At 40.7% G+C, this 18614-nt stretch overlaps 1 protein-coding gene across 1 annotated transcript in view; it reads left to right on the forward strand.

Moving 5' to 3' along the window:
* Positions 1 to 18614, forward strand: part of TBXAS1 (thromboxane A synthase 1) — a gene marked incomplete at its 5' end in the record, with an annotated part of 237949 nt that overhangs the window by 84547 nt on the left and 134788 nt on the right. The window contains one exon of the mRNA XM_084206237.1: positions 5684 to 5736. Coding sequence (XP_084062363.1) covers positions 5684 to 5736 — 53 coding nt within the window. The remainder of the gene's footprint in view (positions 1 to 5683; positions 5737 to 18614) is intronic.

Raw genomic sequence — 18614 nt, forward strand, 5'->3', positions numbered from 1 at the left:
TGTGTGGTATGACTTGAACCCAAGAACCTTCGTCCTCTCTGAGTAGGAGAGGTGACAAAAGAAGAGGGCAATGAAAGGCAGGGGGTAAGGGCAGAGGGGGAAAGGAAGGGCTCATGCAAGAGGGGAAATAGCCATGTTTCAGGGAGGGACTAAAGCTGTTTCTCTGAAGTGAGATAACAGCTCTTTTTTAAGGACAACAAGGACTAATGCAGCACGCAGAAATAACCTGCCCACTTAATTTTTATTAAAGATCTGAAAAGGTAGAAGGAAAGAAATTTACAATTTGTTTGGTATTTAGCTCAGGTAATTTTTTTAAAATTGTGTAATGAGAACACATTGTCCAAATTTTCATATGCAGATTCAATTAGTGTTCAGTTAATTAGCCTTTACAGATGAGATTAACTTAATTACATAACACTAACCTCTCTTAATAACTATTAAGGGTACGAAGGCGGCCTTTAATAAATTTAGAAGGGCTATATGTGTTTTTTAAAATCTGAAATGACACACACATAAATTAAACCAAATTACACACAGAGGACAACCATTAATGGTAATGATCAAAGGAAACAAACTATGTACATAGCTCAGAATCAGGCTGCTTAGAAGTTCATGCTGTGTTCCTCCTCTTGTCTGCTGGCATCCTAGTGATTTCACTAGGATTATTACTGGAGCTGATGTACAGTCTGGGGTCATCCCTTCAAAGAGGGTTGCAGACTGATACAAGGTTACTTTAATTAAATGTTAGCTTGTGTTAAAAAAATCATTTTGGGTACTAGGTTATTAGCAATTTTCTTTTTCGGGTGGTCTAAGGAAAAAAGATGCGCAAAAGCCCATTGAATGCTAAAAATCTGATCCAAAAATATTTATTGTCATTATGTACCATAAATAACTGTATAGATTTTTTTCATCTCTTACGAGGTGTGCACTTGAACAATGATGCTGTGATTATTAATATAACAATGAAACAGAGCATCACATCTGATATAGGGTGATAAAAGTGGAGCATATATGGGACTAGTTATGGGATGGGGCATCTTTGGCTTCTGAGTCACAAGTTTGAATCCAGGGTGTCTTGGTAAAGTGACTGACATCAGATAATATCTGATACTTTTCAGAAGGGAGCAACAAAAGAAGCCTTTTTCCCTTAGCTGTTCTTGCATGGGTAATGTTTTCCCACTTGCAGTGAATTTTGATGGGCTCATCACATCCATCTCCTCGGAGCTCAGTAGCTTTTGTGACACTCAGTACACTGCAAAATTCAAGGGCTACCCTCATTGCATTCTTTAGGACCCATTTTGGAGTCCAGATTTTGAGTTACTGTCAGGAGCAGGCATCTGCTGGATCCCAGCTATGTGGCTCCCTTCAAACCATTTTATCTCATGACCCCGAAGGAGCACAGTGAAGTTCATAAACCACAAAATTTGTTTCCCACCTGCACTAAGCTGAAGCGTTCAAAGCATCCTCCATACAATCTGAGTCATTTCCCATTTGAAACCATGAGATCTGCAGGTTTTGAGCAACTAAAAGGAATAGGTTGGATATGCCTCATGTTAAACACCCCAAAAATCATAATACATAGCTTCTCTCTGAAATACTGCCTCTTTGTGAAAACTTTGGCTTAGTGCCTACAACCATTTTCAGCCAGGAGGAACGATGACATTGCCGCAGATTTTTTCCTTGCTGTGAAGAACTAGCAAGGTGAATATGCAATGAGGAGGAAATTGCTGAAGTATCTGTCTTGGAGTGGCAGAGTCTATTGAAAAAAAGGAGAGGGGATGCTTGAGCAATTTCAGCCCTTTGATATATGCAGCTCGAGCTGAATCTTCAGCAGTCGGTATCTCAAGAAAAAATGGTTGGCAGTGACCAGACTTTGCTTTGTCTGGTCAAGACCCAAATCTTGTTCTCTTCCATGGGGTTTGTGCCTGTATCCCTGAGAGCAGACTTGGCCTTGTGAGTGGTTCTATCCACAGATGCAGCCGATGATACACACTCAGAGGAAGGGGAGAATGCAAATTCCCGGCAGGGAGGCAACCGCCAGATATGTAAACAAAGAACCTTCTGGGTGTGCAGCAGTCAGCCCACTTGAGCTGCTGTTTCCATGGTATACCAGATGCTGTAAAATATGCTTTCTTCAGGGGAAGGAGCTTTTCCTACCCCTCCATTATCCTGTTTGATGATGGACTGACCTCAGGCTGCTACCTCACTATATGGGCCACACGTGACAGGTCCCCTTGGCCCAACCATTTTCTGAGTTGATGATGACAGCTCATCTTCTGCAGCTTCCAAACAAAGAAAACCCTAAGTGATTTTTTTTTTTAAGCTTGGAACATCATTGCTAACTATGCTTTTAATTTTTACTACTGAGTGTTTAATGCACAACAGCTCTTCCTGATGCACGTGTCATATCATAATACTGAGTGTTTTTGCTTTCCTGTTTCCTTCTATTTTTCAAAAAAAAGTGAGACTACATATAATTCCATTTCCCCCTGATTATTCTTTTCCTAATCCCCATGTTGCTTTGTTATAATTCCTAGTTTAGGGAGGATAAAGCCACTGGGTACAAGTCAGCAGGTGCCATTTCTGAGTTTGACTGCAGATCACACAGTGGATAAATAGGAGGAAAGGAGGCAAGTATAGGTGGTCTCTACTCCCATTTTCATGTAAAACAGCAGCTGATTGTGAGCAGGTGCTTGGTTATGCCATAGATACTAAGTACAAGTACAACTATAAAACATGGACAAGTCTGCAATAATTGGTTGAAGCAAACCAAACTCAGCCAGTGTAAATAAGTTACCAAAAGCACTTATGAGGCTTGCTGTGCTTGAAACATGACTCAGGGGAGAAGGCGAGGATGTTTTCTGGGTACCTGCCTGCTGGAGGCTGTGTTTGGGATTGATGCTGCGAAACTGGCAGAGCTGTGTGGATGTGGAATATCCCCTCACCCTGAGACCATGCATGTTCCTTGGCTTTCCTTGTGGCTATCAAGAGAAAACACAGGGGCCTTTTTATGGTCCAGCTTCCTCCAGCTGGAAGGGGTACGTGGTGTGTAAGGGATAGATGTGCAGGCTCTTTGCCCTGTTCACAGTCCAGCCACCACAGCTCCACGGGGTCCTGTGTGTGCTGCTGGCTTCTCTTTCCCAGCCCTGCTGCCATGAGACCTGCTGCCAGGTGCTTACCAGGCCCTGGAGGAGGCCAGGACAGCAGTGGGTCCCAGGGGTGAACAGTGGGGGCTGGTAGTGGTGAGTGTGTGTGTGCAGTCTGCACGGTGTGAGAAGGTCTCCTGGAGTGTAGAGAATTAAGGCTTCTTTTACTCCTGAGGATGCTTTCTTATGGTTTTTCTCAGGTGCTTTTCAACTCCTTCTCTTCCCCCATACTGCAGGCTACTACTTCTCACTTTAGGGAAAAAAAAAAAAAAAATAAATTAAGTGTGGTTAATTTTAAGCCAGTGCAATTATTTAGGAGTCCTGGAGGTGGAAAACCAGTTACTGGTTAACAGATCTGATTTGAAATGTGTTCTGCCTGACCCCCCCCTAATGCAGTGAGCCAGAAGCAGTTCTTCCAAGAAGCTGGCTTTCTGGAAGGCTTTTTCACTGAATCATTTAAAGCCTAGGCTTCTTGAAAATGTTAATATCCTGCTGGCTCGCTGGAATGCAGCTGGTGGGTACAGCAAGTGCAATACCTATGTGCGTGCTTGCAATCCAAAGCACGGTGAGCAGGCAGGGCTCAGGCTGCAGTGTGGGTGTCCTTGCTGCAGGCTCAGGCTAGGAGGGAAGTGGGCTGGAGATCAGACCTGGTTTGGCATCACCCCACAGGACTGGAAGCTCCTCTGTCCAAGCAGTGAGGCTGTGATGCAGCAGTGCCCTGGTGGGGCTGTGCCGCTGACCTCAAGCCCTGCCTGGCTGGAAGGGTCAGCTGTGCTGGTGCAGCCTGGCGCTGCTCTCCTGGGCACTGTGGCCAGAGTGTGCCCGTGGGCTGAGCCTGCTGGGCAATGACTGCCTGCAGAATCTGACCCCCCTGCATCAGCAGACAGCCTTTATGATGCTGAAATCGCAGCAATTGCAGGCTGCGTATCTCTGTGGCAAAAATGCAGCTCGGTGTGAACGTGTGTGTGCCTTCTCCCCTCCCACGGTGTCTGCAGGCAAAAGCCTTTTTGAGTTAGCTGTCTGTGTTTGTGGTGTTACAAAGCCTTCGTCCACCTTAGTTTCTCTGTGCTAATGTGTGAGGCTTTCTGCTTACCTTAGTAGTGAAGAATTTTTCAGGGGAGAATTTATATTATTTTCAGGAAATATGCATTCTTCTCAGGCTATCATCTAATCCACCTCTTTCATAATTTTATCTTCAGCGTGTTTTCTTACACGTCATCCTGTGGTTTTTGTAGCTAAAGGAGAACCTAGAGTTCTTGCCTTAAACTGGGGACATATTGTCCTGCAGAATAAAAGTTTTGCAAGTCCAGGATTAAAAAAAAAGAAAAAAAAAAGCACAATTGAACTATAAGAATAAAAATAGAGGGACTCTGTGAGAGGATGACTATAGGTAGTGGCAAGTGCTTTGCTAATTTGGATATTGTTTGGACAGTAAATTAGCACCCAAGGGTGTTAAGTCAGATTATTACTTTTGGTTACCGGATTTTTTTTTTTGCTTAGTGTGGCAAAATGCTCTCAAAGCATACACACATTACATGGGCTTGTTTATTTATGTCAGCAGTAGATGTATTTACTGTAGTTGTATTGTTCTAGCTAATATTCTGTGGTATGTTGTAAAAAAACAAGAATGATTCAATAAGAGACATAAGTAGTCTAGTTTTTTAGTGAATTTTCTCTTAAGAATGAAAATAGATCATGATAGTCTGTCTTCCATTAATATGAATGCAGATTAATGCAATCAAATGGGTTACTTTTTCTATAGACAAGTTGCAAACACAATGGAGCATGGTCCTCAAATATTGCAGCTTCATTAAAACATACTTTTTATCATTCAATTTCAGGGATATTATATATTTTGCACACCTTCTTTAGATTGATCAATTTGAATTCATTTAAGACTAACAATTGAGTATAGTGACAGGTTTATTTAGATAAATGGATATGAATTTTCTTCAATTATGAAAATGAAAGACAGTAAAAATTGTAAAAATTTGAAAAAGAAATCTGCTTACTATTCTGTGGAATGTACCAACTGACTGCCTTATGCTAAACTCTGACTTGGCAGGTTGGGTTTTTTTTTAAACAATGTGACTAAAACCACAACAAGATGACCTTGCCATATCCCCTGTGCTTCCCTTTTGTGTAGTAAGTCATATACTTTTCTTCTTATTAATTTCTTTGTTAGTTTTCCATCCACTTGCATATCTGAAAAAAATTGAGTCAGGACCAAAATGATGAAGTTAGTTTAAAAATAATAAATCAGGAAATGATAACAAATTCTGGAGAATAAAACATTGATGAAAATATGTTTCATGGCTGTCCAGATCTTTTTTGGGGTTGTGATTTGTTTTTCCAGCCATCCTTTCTAGACTCTGTGTTTTTCACATGTGGACAATATTAGAAAGGTGAAGTTAGGAGTTAATACCATGGTTCTCCTGGCTGAGGTTCAAAGCTTTGTGTGAGTGGTAGAAACAGTGTGTAATAGAGCTTCTGCTAAGCACTTCTCTAAAATGCTGTCGTTTTTTTCTTTCTTCCAGGGTTTTTGGGAAAGCCACACAAAACTCATGAAAGAGTATGGACCTGTTTGTGGGTAAGCTTAGCAGGGCTGTCAGCTTTCTTCTTTCTGGCTCTTGCTCTTTGTTGGGTGGGAGAGGAGAAAATACCAAGATAAGATATTCCTCAAAATGCAGAGTGCAGTGTTTCAGTCTGGGGGACTGAGGTGGAGGTGGTTTGGTTAGATGCAGCAAATACTCTTGGCTTATTTCAGTTCAGCATTTGGGATTTGACTTCATTTTTCTCTCTCTTATTTTAATTATGCACATAAAGTTTAGTCCTTTTCAGAACTGTACAAAGCTACCAGCCTTCAATATTCTCTTTTCATCTGCATATTCTTTATACTTACAGTGAACAGTGGAAATAATAATTTGTCATCTTAAAAAACCTTCAGTTTATGAAATAGTATGAATTTTGTTCAGCTGTTGCTATCTATATTTATGCAAAATTCCTAAACTTAAAATACAATGAAGTACAGATTAGAAATGAGGCATTCCTCTCTACAGCTCAGCTGTCTATCTTAGCAGTTTGTTAGAAGTAAAGAGGGTTTAAGCAGTATATCCCTTTGTAGAAGCCCTTCCACATTTCCATGAATGTCATTTCTGTTCCAAGAATACTTACTTTCCAGTGGTCATTGTTTTAAGTGGAAATGCAGTTGTCCCATGGTATCTTCTATTGTGTTTGTAGCATAACTATTACTTCAATATATATTTATCAGGCAATATCCACAAATTATAAAAATGTCAAATTATTTCCCCCGTGGTTTGCAAGGAGTTTGATACTTGGAAGAGAGCACGTATGAATGTCTGTGTGTATACATATTTGATTACAAAAGATACCAGTGAGCTCTTTATGCTCTCCCAGCAAAAAAGCTCTAGCAGAAAGAAGTCAGGCTCAGGCATTTGATGCTTCAGTCACAGCCACCTTGTGGCATTTATGCTCAGCCCTAAGGACAAAGTGCTGCAAGAAGTGATGGAAATAATGAATTCCAAGGGTTAGGTACTTGTCTAGGAGGAAATAATGCAGTGTCTTGGCTGGCCAGGAATGGGAAAAGATATTCATTAATGCTGTGGCAATTTGTATGTTGTGTAACAAATGGAAAGTGACTGAGGCTTATTATCTCTGTGACCTTTGGTGTGATGCCCTTAAATGACAATAATGTAAGAACACTGGCATTTATTCCTCAGTATACTTCCCTCCTTATTAATATCATGCTTATTTTTTCTCTAAGCTGAATTTGAGACAAATTTCTATTTAGTCATCTGTCTGCTCACTCAGCCAGGCAAGGCTTTGTCATTGGAGAAAGTAATGTGTAATTACAGTGTGTGAGCAGGTAGAAAGTTTCATTTCTGCAATCTACTTACAGGCTATTAGGGAATGAAACCTCTGTGAAACTTGCATGGACTGCAAAGCTGGATGATGGTGGTCATGGTCAGCCAGGATAGTTCTGACTCTTTGGGATTCTCTAGGTAGGAAGAGTGAGCATAGGTAAACTTAATTTATTGCATGCATAGAAAACTCAATTTGTGAAGGATCATGGAGGCTGGCAGAGAAAAAAAAATGCTGTTTTTTCATGTCTCTCAGGAAAACAAAACTGATGCAAACAATGTTGTGTTTGAGGTAAGGTCTATTTGTAGTTGAAGTAGGATTTTTTAAAACCTGGCTGGCAAGCTGCTGTTCAATAGGTGGGGCATGTGTCAGGGGGTATTTATCACAGTCCTGTCAATTAAAGAAATTCTTTCTCCTTCCCTATGAGCCTTCAGTGTGATTCTTTCTGTGGCTCTTTGAAACAGGCAAGTAAATGGTAGGTGTGTTTATGTGTATATTCCCAGCAAAGTATTGGATCTGGCAGATGGAAGAAGATGTGGCATTTTTCTTTTCCCAGATTGAAAACTGCTTTCCAATAAGCATAAAGAGCAATGATCTTTATTTCTACAGTGGTGAAGTGAGTTGAATACAAATCTTTGGAACTGAAGCCTTTTTTTCTTCCTAAGGTCACTTGAATAGTCTGAATGATACCATCACAACTGTTTTCTTTTGTGTGTGAATTGGTTTCCTTGACAACAGGATGTCAAATCAACTTTTCAGCTTTAATCAAGTCAAAACAATATATTCCTTCCATTCCAAAAGGCCTCAAGTCGGAGAGAATTATTTCAAGTAAGGCTTTTGTAGGTCACAAAAGCTTTTTTTTCCCTTTGCTCCTGTGTGCAAATCCAAAGGAGAGGTGATGGTACTGATATTTTATAAAGACAGACAATGCAAATAGTCATCAGTTGTGAGTTTGTGCTGTGAAAACTGTTTGTTTTCATACAGAGGTGGCCCAAGATGGAGGCCAAGGCAGAAACAAACAGCTCTGGTTTGGTGCAAAAGCAGAGATGGAACATTTCTATTCAACAGGGTAATCCAAGCCACTGATGTGACTTTTGAAGAAATCCTGCATCAGTGGAAATCTTTGATTTAGCTGTAATTTGGAGTACCTTCTATAAAAATGCTTCCTCTAAAATATGTGTGCTATTTCTCCATAACAAAAATGAAGTTGAAAAAAACCCTTTTTGGAAAACAGTGTACTAATACTTAATGAGATATGCCTTGAATATTCCCCTATTCACATAAGAGTTCTGTAGGAGAGTAGCCCAGTTTACTGTGGAAATTAGTGATTTACACCACTCATTTTCTGGATGAATATTGATGCTATATTGCTTTATTCTCACCTTCACCATACCCAGTTGTTCCATTTCAATTGTAGGTTAATAGCTACTGATTGGAAATAGGTGATAAAAGCAGAGAGAGAAATAAAGAGGGACAACATATTTTATGGAATCAGAAAAGCAACTTCTACAATGTGAGAGCAAGTTAGTTTTGCTTTCTGTATGCACCTAATATGCATTTGACTGCTCTGCTGCTATTGCATCATTATGGCTTTACAGAACTGATTTGGAGTAAAAGAAATCTGCCAAAAAAAGTAATATATTCTTGGCCCAACAACATACTACCAGTGATTGTAGAAACTATGACCCAGCACCATGTGGGCAGTTGATTGCTCTTGGATGAAGGAACTTAATTCTGCCTTTGCCTGTAGCAGTGCATTTGGACATGGGGAAGAATGTAAGAGGTCAAAACACAGACCTCACTGTATATAACCAAAGAGTGAGAACAGATTAAAATTCAGTGCCATTTGTGGGGTGACACTCTTTCTTCATGTTGTTTTGCCTCTGAAACAGCTTGCAGCAGGTCAAACCCTATTCTTACTCTGCCTTGACTTGGACATTCAACTTCAGCCTGCTGTGAGAAGTCTGATGACGTCTGTAGTAGAAGCTCTGGTTTGTCAGTGTGGGGGCTTGGGGCTTTCCCCTTTTGTGGAGTTAAGAGGGACGTGCATTTCTGGGATTTGGGCATGTGGAACTTTACTCAAAGCCTTTTTCTTCCTTCTGCTGTCATCAAATACCTTGGGACAAATATAAGGTGGATAGGGCAGGATGTCCTCCTGCAGGGAACAGCTGATGTCTTCATCATGAGCTGAATTTAACTGAAGAAACAATGTCTTTATTGCTATTTTAATGCCACAAAGTTTTTTAAGCCCTCTATTTCTAGCCTCATTCTGCTTTCTGTGGAAAAAGTGATTCCAGGAAAAGTATTCTCATCTTTGTTTCTCAAGGCTCATGGAAAGAAATAACTCAGTTTTATGAAAAAATCGTGTCCTGTTTGATTTTGCACTGGTGGGGGGGAGGAGGGGTGGTCTACTGGACTTACAACCTCTCACGGGGTACTTCATTTTTTTGATATTTTAAAGAATTTACTTTTTATATTTCAGCTAGAGGAAATCATACCTGGACAATGATAGGGAAAACCAAGCTTTCTGTTAGTTTTATAGCTCCTCATAATCTCTGTTACCCATGTAACCTGACAGGGAATTTTGGTAGCCTCACTTGCCTGGAGTTGTTTCCTTAAAGAGCAGTATATTTTTGGCTGATGTCAGGTCTTTCATGTTTCACCAAGATTTATTTTCTTCTCACTGCTTTCTCCCTTATGTGTTGTGATAAGGTTCTTTGACTCTATAATGTTGACCAGCCCCAGAATTGCTGATGTGGGTTAGAGTTATCTCTTTCTTCCATTAACTACCTGCAAATTGTACAGTACAGCAGAACCCCTAACTTTGAGTACATGAGTAATCACATTAAAGTCAATGGTATTGCTCAACTTCCTTCAAGTTAACCAGAAGTCTGTCTACCTTGCTGAATCAGGGCCATAAAAAACCAATTGCATTTGTGCCTTAAAAATATTTTTAGTGCTGTTGGTACACATAAACTCCTAGTTCTATTGTACCTGGAAGAAGTTAATGGGGAGAAAAATATTTCTTCTCCCTCTCCACCCTCTCTTTTGATAGCACTTTGCATGTAGACAATTTAGTTGCTCTTCTGTGAAATGTGTTAGCCATTCCCTCTGAAATGGAAAATATTATTGCATGAATGGGCAGAGCAATAGGACAATCTTAATGTTTTTAAGTTAAACTTTCAGGAGCCTTTCTTTTAATCACTATGAGAATTTGTAAATAGTAACCTATTTTTTAAAAATTGTTTTTCAAAAAAGGACTGAAACCCAACAACACTCCTGGCAGAAACTCCAGGGCAGAATTCATGGTACAATGCTACATCTCCATCTGAATTCCCACAGCTAAACATAATTAGGTATTGGTTATATTTGGCTCCAGTGGTTAAATCAAGCTGCTGGGAAAAGTGTTGTGAGTTACTTTTGGGTATATCATCACCAGTTTCTCCTCTTGTCTCTAGAGTTACTTGGTCCTGAAAACATAGCCTGCTGTGGGACTGATGCCTAAAGACTTGCCCAAAAGGTGGCATTCCACACTGTTCTGGAGTGGAGTCTGTGTCACTGTTACAGGTGGAATTGTTTTTGTGGCTGCCTGATCACTACTGGGGTATTTTACATTCTGCATGTGCAGACCTGCGGGCTGCAGATTGTTGGCAAAATTTAGAGTAAATTAGTTGACCAGTTTAATTCTGGCATGTTTCAAATGTACTTAGGTGTCTGGAATGCTGCAAATTGATACCTAGTGTAGTAGTATTGTCAAAGGTATTTATTAATGAGCACCTCACAGCCATGGACAAATCTGCTGTGTGGACTGTGACCTCCCATGAGATCACAGCCTGAGTTGCGTACTCTGTGATGGTTCTTGATATGGCACTGCAGCCTCTGGCTGCCCCAGGAAGGTCCAGGGACGTTTGTGTTCTATGTATTCACAGACAGAACTCAAAGGCCCATCAAAATTTTGCAGTTCCAGCCCTCAGCGAAGGCAAAGCCATTGAGATTGAAACCTTTGGTGAAGTGGCAGTCTCTTCTGCGTGCAGATCTCTCCCCCTCCTCTCTGAGGCTCCAGATGCTGCCCTGGGGTGGCTGAGCTGCAGGCATGTGCTCACTGTTGTGCTTTTCCCCAGTTTTCCTCCATCCAATCCCCCTGTGACTCTACTGCAGCTGTTGAAGCCAATGTAAGTCAAAGACCTGATGTCATCTTTTACACCTCTGGAAAGAGAGTGTGAAATACAACCATATGAAACAAACAGCATTTCATGTGCTCTTGGCGAGGCAACAGAGGACACTGCCTGTCACCTGCACGGCGTTCCTGATGCTTGTTTCTGTGCTCATGGCATGTACAAACTGCTGGGACCATAGCTCCAGCAAATGACTGTTTGTGCAGAGGAGCATCTCCTGCTTGGAATGGCTTCACTGACAGGTTTGGTCAGACATGGAACAGCTCTGAGAGAGCGGCCAAAACTCCGTCAGCTCCTAAGACTGACAATGGAAGCAGGAGCAGGCCCTTGTACCCTATCTAAGCATCTGAGGAACCTGATTCAATATTGATCTGCTTCTGTGTGTGTGCATATAGCAGCCTTGGCTAGGAGAAGGTTTCACCTCCGTTTCCTCCTGCAGAAGTGTTTCCTTTTGGTTCCTTGCATGCTGGTACTGTGTAGCATTTAGCTGTTGAAGCATAGTCCTGGTGAGCTTCATCCTAGGAGCATTTGAAAAGTGAAGTTTCTTTTGAGAATATGCTGCCTAAGGAGTGTTTTACAGCTAATATTCAGCACAGGTGATCTTTGATCTCTGCTGCCTGCTTCTTTGCTAATTAATGGTTAAAATGATAGTTTTAAAGGGAATGAAACTGCTGAACAGATTGCTTCTTCTTATCATGTTACACCTGCGTACCACAATGTGTCATCCTCATTCAAGGAAGGGGGAGGAAATATTCTGAGTTACAAAAACTAGTGCCTTAGACACAATTTCACATTGCTCTACCCTTCGTTATCTACTGGAGCCTGTATTTGTTCAACGTTTTAACAAGCTGTAAAGTCCACCTTGTAATTTCCCCCCTACCCTTTTCCACCATTTGGAAATAAGTGGGTGGAGAGCTTCCAAAAGACTGAAAAATCTGAGGCATTATTTCAATATACCAGTCCTAGAAAGTAGGGGAAAACAGCAGCGTTGTAGATTTTGCTGTGCATATTAAATGCTTTCATTAGAATTTCCTACAGCACTCCAGAAGTATTGATGCAAACCTAAAGCAGATACATGCAATATGCAATGTTCAGTAGCTATTAATGGTCTCTGACTTCACTCGCTCTGTATCTGATTATGAACTGGTGTTCCCAGTGCCATGCATGGTAATTTTTTAATGCATTTCTTGAATAATTTCCCTTCACTATGTGTAGAGGGAGGCAAATGCATCACACCTCCCAGTGTGTGTGTGTGTGTGTCCCCTTTCTTGGCACTCTTTGAAGCAGATCAGTTTTAACACTCAGTTCAGGAACTTCCCCTGCCTGCCTTGGTCACTACACAGGAGAGCCAAATTGTTGCCTCTCCAGGTCACTCCCTAATGCCAGTTTCTCTTCTTTCTGGCAGCCCAGAGAAATCCAAAAGCAGCTTGTTACTGCATTGTGCTATGAGAAGCACTGAGCAAAAGGGATTTCCCTTTTCCACAGATCCCACGCTGGGTCTGGAGGAGGCAGAGCAGAAACTGCAGATCAGCAGGCTGTTGGATGTTCCTGTTATCTGCAAGCCTAGCAGGAGCTAGGACAGGCTGGAGCATCCATGGCTCTGTCCCTTTCTCCTGCCACCAGCTAGGAGCCCCAGGATGCAGGTGCTGGTTAGAGTCTCTCTGCCCATGCTGGGGAGCCTTGGACAAGACTCGTGGGTCCTCTGCCCCTTAGGCCACCAAAGCATTGCAGAGGAATGGATTTGGGATGTCTGCTACTTAGCTTCTTGAAAATAGTCATTAGTATTTTCCTTTGTGAGGATGGCTACACTTTGCAGATATCTACAGAGGTGTTTCCTGTCAAGTGCTGTCTTCAATGTTGTTGTTCAGTTCACCACTTTGTTGGGCTTTGTTCTAGTTTTGGTTTTTTCCATCCCTGACATTGATTTGCAGGCTGTGTTTTCATGGTTTTCATACTTCCTTCCCTCACGCCCTAAATATTTGCTCTGGGTTTTTCTTTCTCTTACTTCTCTCCACTGTCTTTAGCTATATGCTATCTTTCCTCCATGCTCTGATGTTTATTCCTCCCTGTTTTCCTTATCCATGTTGAATTGAAAACAGTAACATGACCTGACAATTTTAACATCATGCCAAGATTTTTATGTAATTCCATGAATCTCTTCATTACAATTAGTCTTTTTCTCTGTTTGACTACCTCTTTTCTTTTCCTGGAGAGTCTGCTTTATGTCAGACCTGTTGGCACTGGACTGGGTATGATTTCATCAGGCAATAGGCAAAAGGATACCCCACTGCAGAGGAAGAAGTTGTTTTCAGCTGTTACTATGTTCATTTTTTCTTTTCCTGTCTTGGGGAACATGGGGTGAGCTGAGCCACGTGGGGATTACTCTGGGGATTGTGATTCTTTCTTTCCCTCCAGTAGATTTAGTGACTAAACCCCAAGGCTGGTCTTGAAGGAGGATTTGTTTTAGTCATACCAATAAAATTCTACAAGAATAATTAAAAAGCTGTAATGATGTCAAAGAAGCCTCCCTTGCAGAGACACAGCAGCTCTGCAAAGACAGTCACTGCACCAGGGAAAAGATTGACCATGTCCTCCAGCAATTATTGGGGTACACTCCCATAGGAATTTTTTCTAGTCTAACTTTGTTAAGATTCAAATCTTGTCTGGTCCCAGAATCTCCTCTCTGCCCCATGCAAACAAGCCTGAAAATAGTGGTCTGGACCTTCAAGCTGTTGTTTACTTTAGTGTAGCTTCATTTCAGGCATGGAGTCATGACTATTTGAAGATCTTGACCCAATGTTTAGGTCTTTCTCATGTTATATAACTTCACTTTTTGGATGATGGTACCTTCTGAATAAAATTAGGTTTTGTACAGCAAATCTGAAGACATACCCAGACCTCTTAAAGTAGTTTACAGAAAAAGGAGTGTGTTGGGAGCAATGTTCTGACTCTGTAAGGTCTAGCAGCAGGCGTTTTATCACTCAGCAATAATCCAAGCTTTTCTGTCAATGTTGGAATCTATTTTATTGAAAAAAGATCTTGGCAAGGACTCTGGGGATTTGCTGCAGAGTCTTTCAAAGTGACATTATGAGAGGATCTTGGTTCTTTGGGACCTTTTATTGTATGGAACATCTTATGAAATACTTTGTGCGAAGGGCCAAAGTAAAATGTTACCAAAGCAGCCTAACAATTTTATATGTTCACCAGCTGTCCATTTAGGCCAGTAGGAAATAAGCTATGTTTGGGGCAGGAGACAGAGAAAGTAGGTCTCCAGTGCAGTACAGAGACAAATGTTAAAGTAGGTCAGACGGTAATGTGACATCACATGGAAAGGCATTAGTTTTTAAATATTAAATTCCATTAAAATAATTTAATTTTTTATTTTTGAAATGGAGATATATATTACAAAATGGGAAGATTAATATTCAAAATACCTAAACTTATTCTTACTACAGACCCATATTTTCTCCTGTCTCACTGGCATTTTGTTTGCTTTCATCCTATAACTGATACCATTGGATTTTCATCAGTAGTGAAGAACAGAAGTTTGTGAAACTACTCTAATTTTCAATCTGTTCATTTATTTAGCAAAATATTTAAACAGCTACATAATTTGTAAGCCTTGGAGCAGACCCCTTTGATACAGCACTGTGTTTATACCTGCCCATGGGACTGCTCTGGGCATTGCACTCAGGGTATTTCCCTGTCTTTGCCTCCTCTGGGCTCACCATTTTTGATGTTGGATTTCTGCAAGCAGCTGTACTTGCACTCTCAGGGGCTGGCACCTCTGAAATCCACAGGCTGTCCCTGCTGCCAGAGGAGTGGAAGCAGCAGATTACACTGAGGTCAGAGGATGGGGGGTGTTGCTGGCAGTACTGACCCTGCCATGCAGGCAGCATTGCCTATACACTGGAAGATCTCTGCTGGATTTAAAAGGCTCCAGGTGAGAAGAGCACAATCAATAATTGCAGATATTAAAAGTGGTGCCTTCTTGTGCTTTCCTACTTTTTCCCCCTTGCTTCTTTGCCTACAGGACACGAAGCATCTGAATCCCCCAGACGATTGCTCATGCATTTACATTTTCATTTGCTTGGTTTATAGCAGGATTGTTCCAGCTTTTGGGAGGGGCAGCTATCAAAGATGTACAGGCACTGCCATTGTGTTTTATTGTTCCAGTCTATTTTTCCCTGTGAATGTAGGTGGGAGTTTTTCAGTGGGTTGGTTTTGTGCTTTTTGCTTTCTTTTTCTTCGAAGAATTTATAACCCTTTTATTGTCAGTCTTCAATCATTTTTGATAGATCAATATATTTACTTCAATGATGGCTCATCCTACAATTGTGCTTGTATTTTTTTTTTTTGTGTGTGCTTTGTTTATAGGGGTTATGAATAGATTCAGGGCGTTGTATCTCTGCTATACCTCTGTCATTGCATGAGGATCAAGTTGCTTGAAATTGGCCCAATGCATTTATATTTAGAAGGAACATGAGGTGTTTACATTGGTCTGTCTTCAAATCTACTGGTTTTCCCCCTTTTTCTAAGTAAACTTTGAGCAATTAGAAATGCTGGTTTTTTTTTCAGAACTGTTCTCAGAAATCTTAATCATAACTAGTGGTGTTTCATGTATATTGAACTCTTTGGAGACAAGGGTTCTAGGAAACTGCTCTAGCAGACTCCAGAGATCCAGAGGGTTTGGGGAGCAGCACAGCAAGGCAACATGGTGACATGGACTCAAAAATGCAGCAGGTCTGTGGGAATCCTGGGTTTTCCAGCCAAACAGCTATAACTGAGGCAAAGAGGAGAAATTCTTGAGTCTACTTCTCACTCATGTCCCCAGGCAGCCAGATGTGGGCCTGGGACAGCTGTTTAGTGCAGCTGTGAAGAGAGCTCACACATGTGCAGAGCAGTGTCAGTGTGATTTGCTGTGCTTTAGCTGGGGGTCAGTAGAAGGAGCAGGTGAACAGGACTCATCAAAGGTGAAAGGATTTGGCTGTGGGAGAGAGAGCTACAGGTACTATTCCATCCCCAGGAATCTGGGTTGTTTCATTATAAAGTGGTGTATATGCCATTTGTTATGCAATTGCCCCCTTTCTCCCACCACCAAGAAGGGAGCAGCAAAGGAAGTGTGTTTGTTACAACTGATGATATGTAGAACATGGTAAATGGAAAATAGGTCAACTAGGCAGTGCTCTCACTAGTATTGCAGTTTGAAACATGATCTGTATCTTATGACTATACATTAAATATGGGAAAAAAAATCCTGAACCTGCATGGATTTTAGTGAGGTTTTAATAATTTAAACCAGGTGAGCATATTAGCTGTTTGTAGGATGTAGTCCCCATAGTTGCCTGACCAGAGCCATACACACCCTGGGGTTTGGTACATTCATTCTTAGGCTGAAATAATTTGCCATGTTATGAAAGCCGTGACTCAACTACCTCTCAGCAGCACGTTGTCCATTTGTAACAGCAGATTTTCCTGGAAGTCATTACTTTGGAGTGCCATTGTCAGCTGTACACATCATTCCTGCTCTTCTTGTCCTTTGTGGTACAGATTTGCTCGTTGTTGTTAGTCAGGATGTTACTGCTGATACACAAGCTATCAGGTTTTTCTGTTATTTTCTTTCTTTTCTATCTCTGTTGAATTGCAGTTTCCTTTGTCTTCTGTGTGGTGCACTGAAAGAGGTTAGGAAATTTATCACGGTTATTTTTAATGGGCTTTTAAAGTCCCGCACGACACAGATTGAATTGATTCAGGAAAATTTCCTGGAGCTGTAGCATTGTTCTATTAAAAATAATTTTATCATTGCAATTTTTCTGTAAGAAAATACATATATTTTTCTCCTTCTGTTCTATAACAAAACCCTGCTTTCTAATGTTTGTGCGTGGTCAGATATTAGCCATTTCCCTAGATAATTTAGGTTGGCCATGTGTACTGCTAGCATTTTTATTGTAAAGAATTCTGCTAGTGGTTTCATGATAAATGCATCAAGCACTGGGAAATTACTTTTATTAGTGCACATTTAATAATGCATTAACAAAATAAATGGGTTTGTGTGTGTGTTTATCTTGAGAATGTATAGAAAAAGCACATGCTGCTATAGGTAAAAAAATTAATCTTTCCTGTGTGCATTTTGTATGCTATAGCATAAAAAAGTCCATTCCCAAGAGCTCAGTAGGTGGTTACTATCTTTTTTTCCTTTGTTTAGACATTTTTTTTTTAGGCAGATCGTTCAAGAAAAGCAAGTCCCAGTGACTGTCCTCTCATGGCTCATCTGACAAGCCTTTCCTTCCCTGAATAAGGCAGTCCATTGTTGGCTGGGATCTGTGTCTTTATTGCACACAAACCAAATAAATGAGTGGCTCGTGGCTTCCCACTTATGAAACCCTGATTTCGCTTGCTTAAACTTCAGATATCTTCAGACTAGTAACCATGATCAAGTTGAAGTGTCACTTATTCTTCAAGGTGGTCTACTTCACGTGTAGTTACATGAAATTCAATTTGGCTTACTTATCCCATCATGCTATGTTCACAATGCAAAAAAAAACCCCAAAACAGTCTATTGAATCCTATCTAGTATTGAAGAATTAAAATATTCTAATATCAAGACAGTGTTATTTCAGAAATGCATGCATCTGCATTAACATAAGCAGAGCAAAGGTATTAAGAGGGATGGTGTACTATATAATGTAACTCTCTCATTGATTTAAGATCAAAATGCCAGTAAGAAGGAGTAGACTGAAAGAAAATTGTGTACATGTTTATTTCAGATACATTCAGAAATAAAATATTGTTTTGTCCACCACTGCTGATCCTATTTACAGGAGGCAGATAAGCTGTCTTGCCTATAAAGAAATGAAGGATATAGTGCAGAATTAAAATAAACAGAAACAGCCTACTGATTTTGAATTTCTCTGTTCTGAATGCTGCTTTTGAAGATATGTATGAGGACATGTCTTTTTCTGAGAGTCTTTTCTTTCCTCCAGGGCTAAAGTGGCTAAGTTTTCTCACAAAACTGGAGAGGTGAAGAACTCCAGTCACACTTGGGTTCTGGCCATGATAAGTAAAGCATACATGAGATGAAGCTTGCAGAAAGGCAGAGTTATGGATGGCTTTTCTGTGTACTGTGATGTCACGTCTCAGGGAGGAAAAATGACACAAAGTTCAATTTTATCATGGTCAGAATGGCTTTGAGTGGCAGCAGTCAGATCACATGGGTTTTGTTTTAGTCACCCTGGAATGTGTGCTTATATGAAGTTTAGTGATGGGTGTGTAACTATAAACTTTATTATACTTCTGCTTTTATTATGGTCAACCTGCTTTATTGCCTGCTGTATCTTGTGACGTTGTAGCATCACAAATTATATTTAAATCCTTTGACCACCTGCCCATTTCATTTTCTCTGTATGGTCAC

The sequence above is a fragment of the Fringilla coelebs genome, assembly GCF_963513975.1.
Source record: "Fringilla coelebs genome assembly, chromosome: 5".
Taxonomy (NCBI): Eukaryota; Metazoa; Chordata; class Aves; order Passeriformes; family Fringillidae; genus Fringilla; species Fringilla coelebs.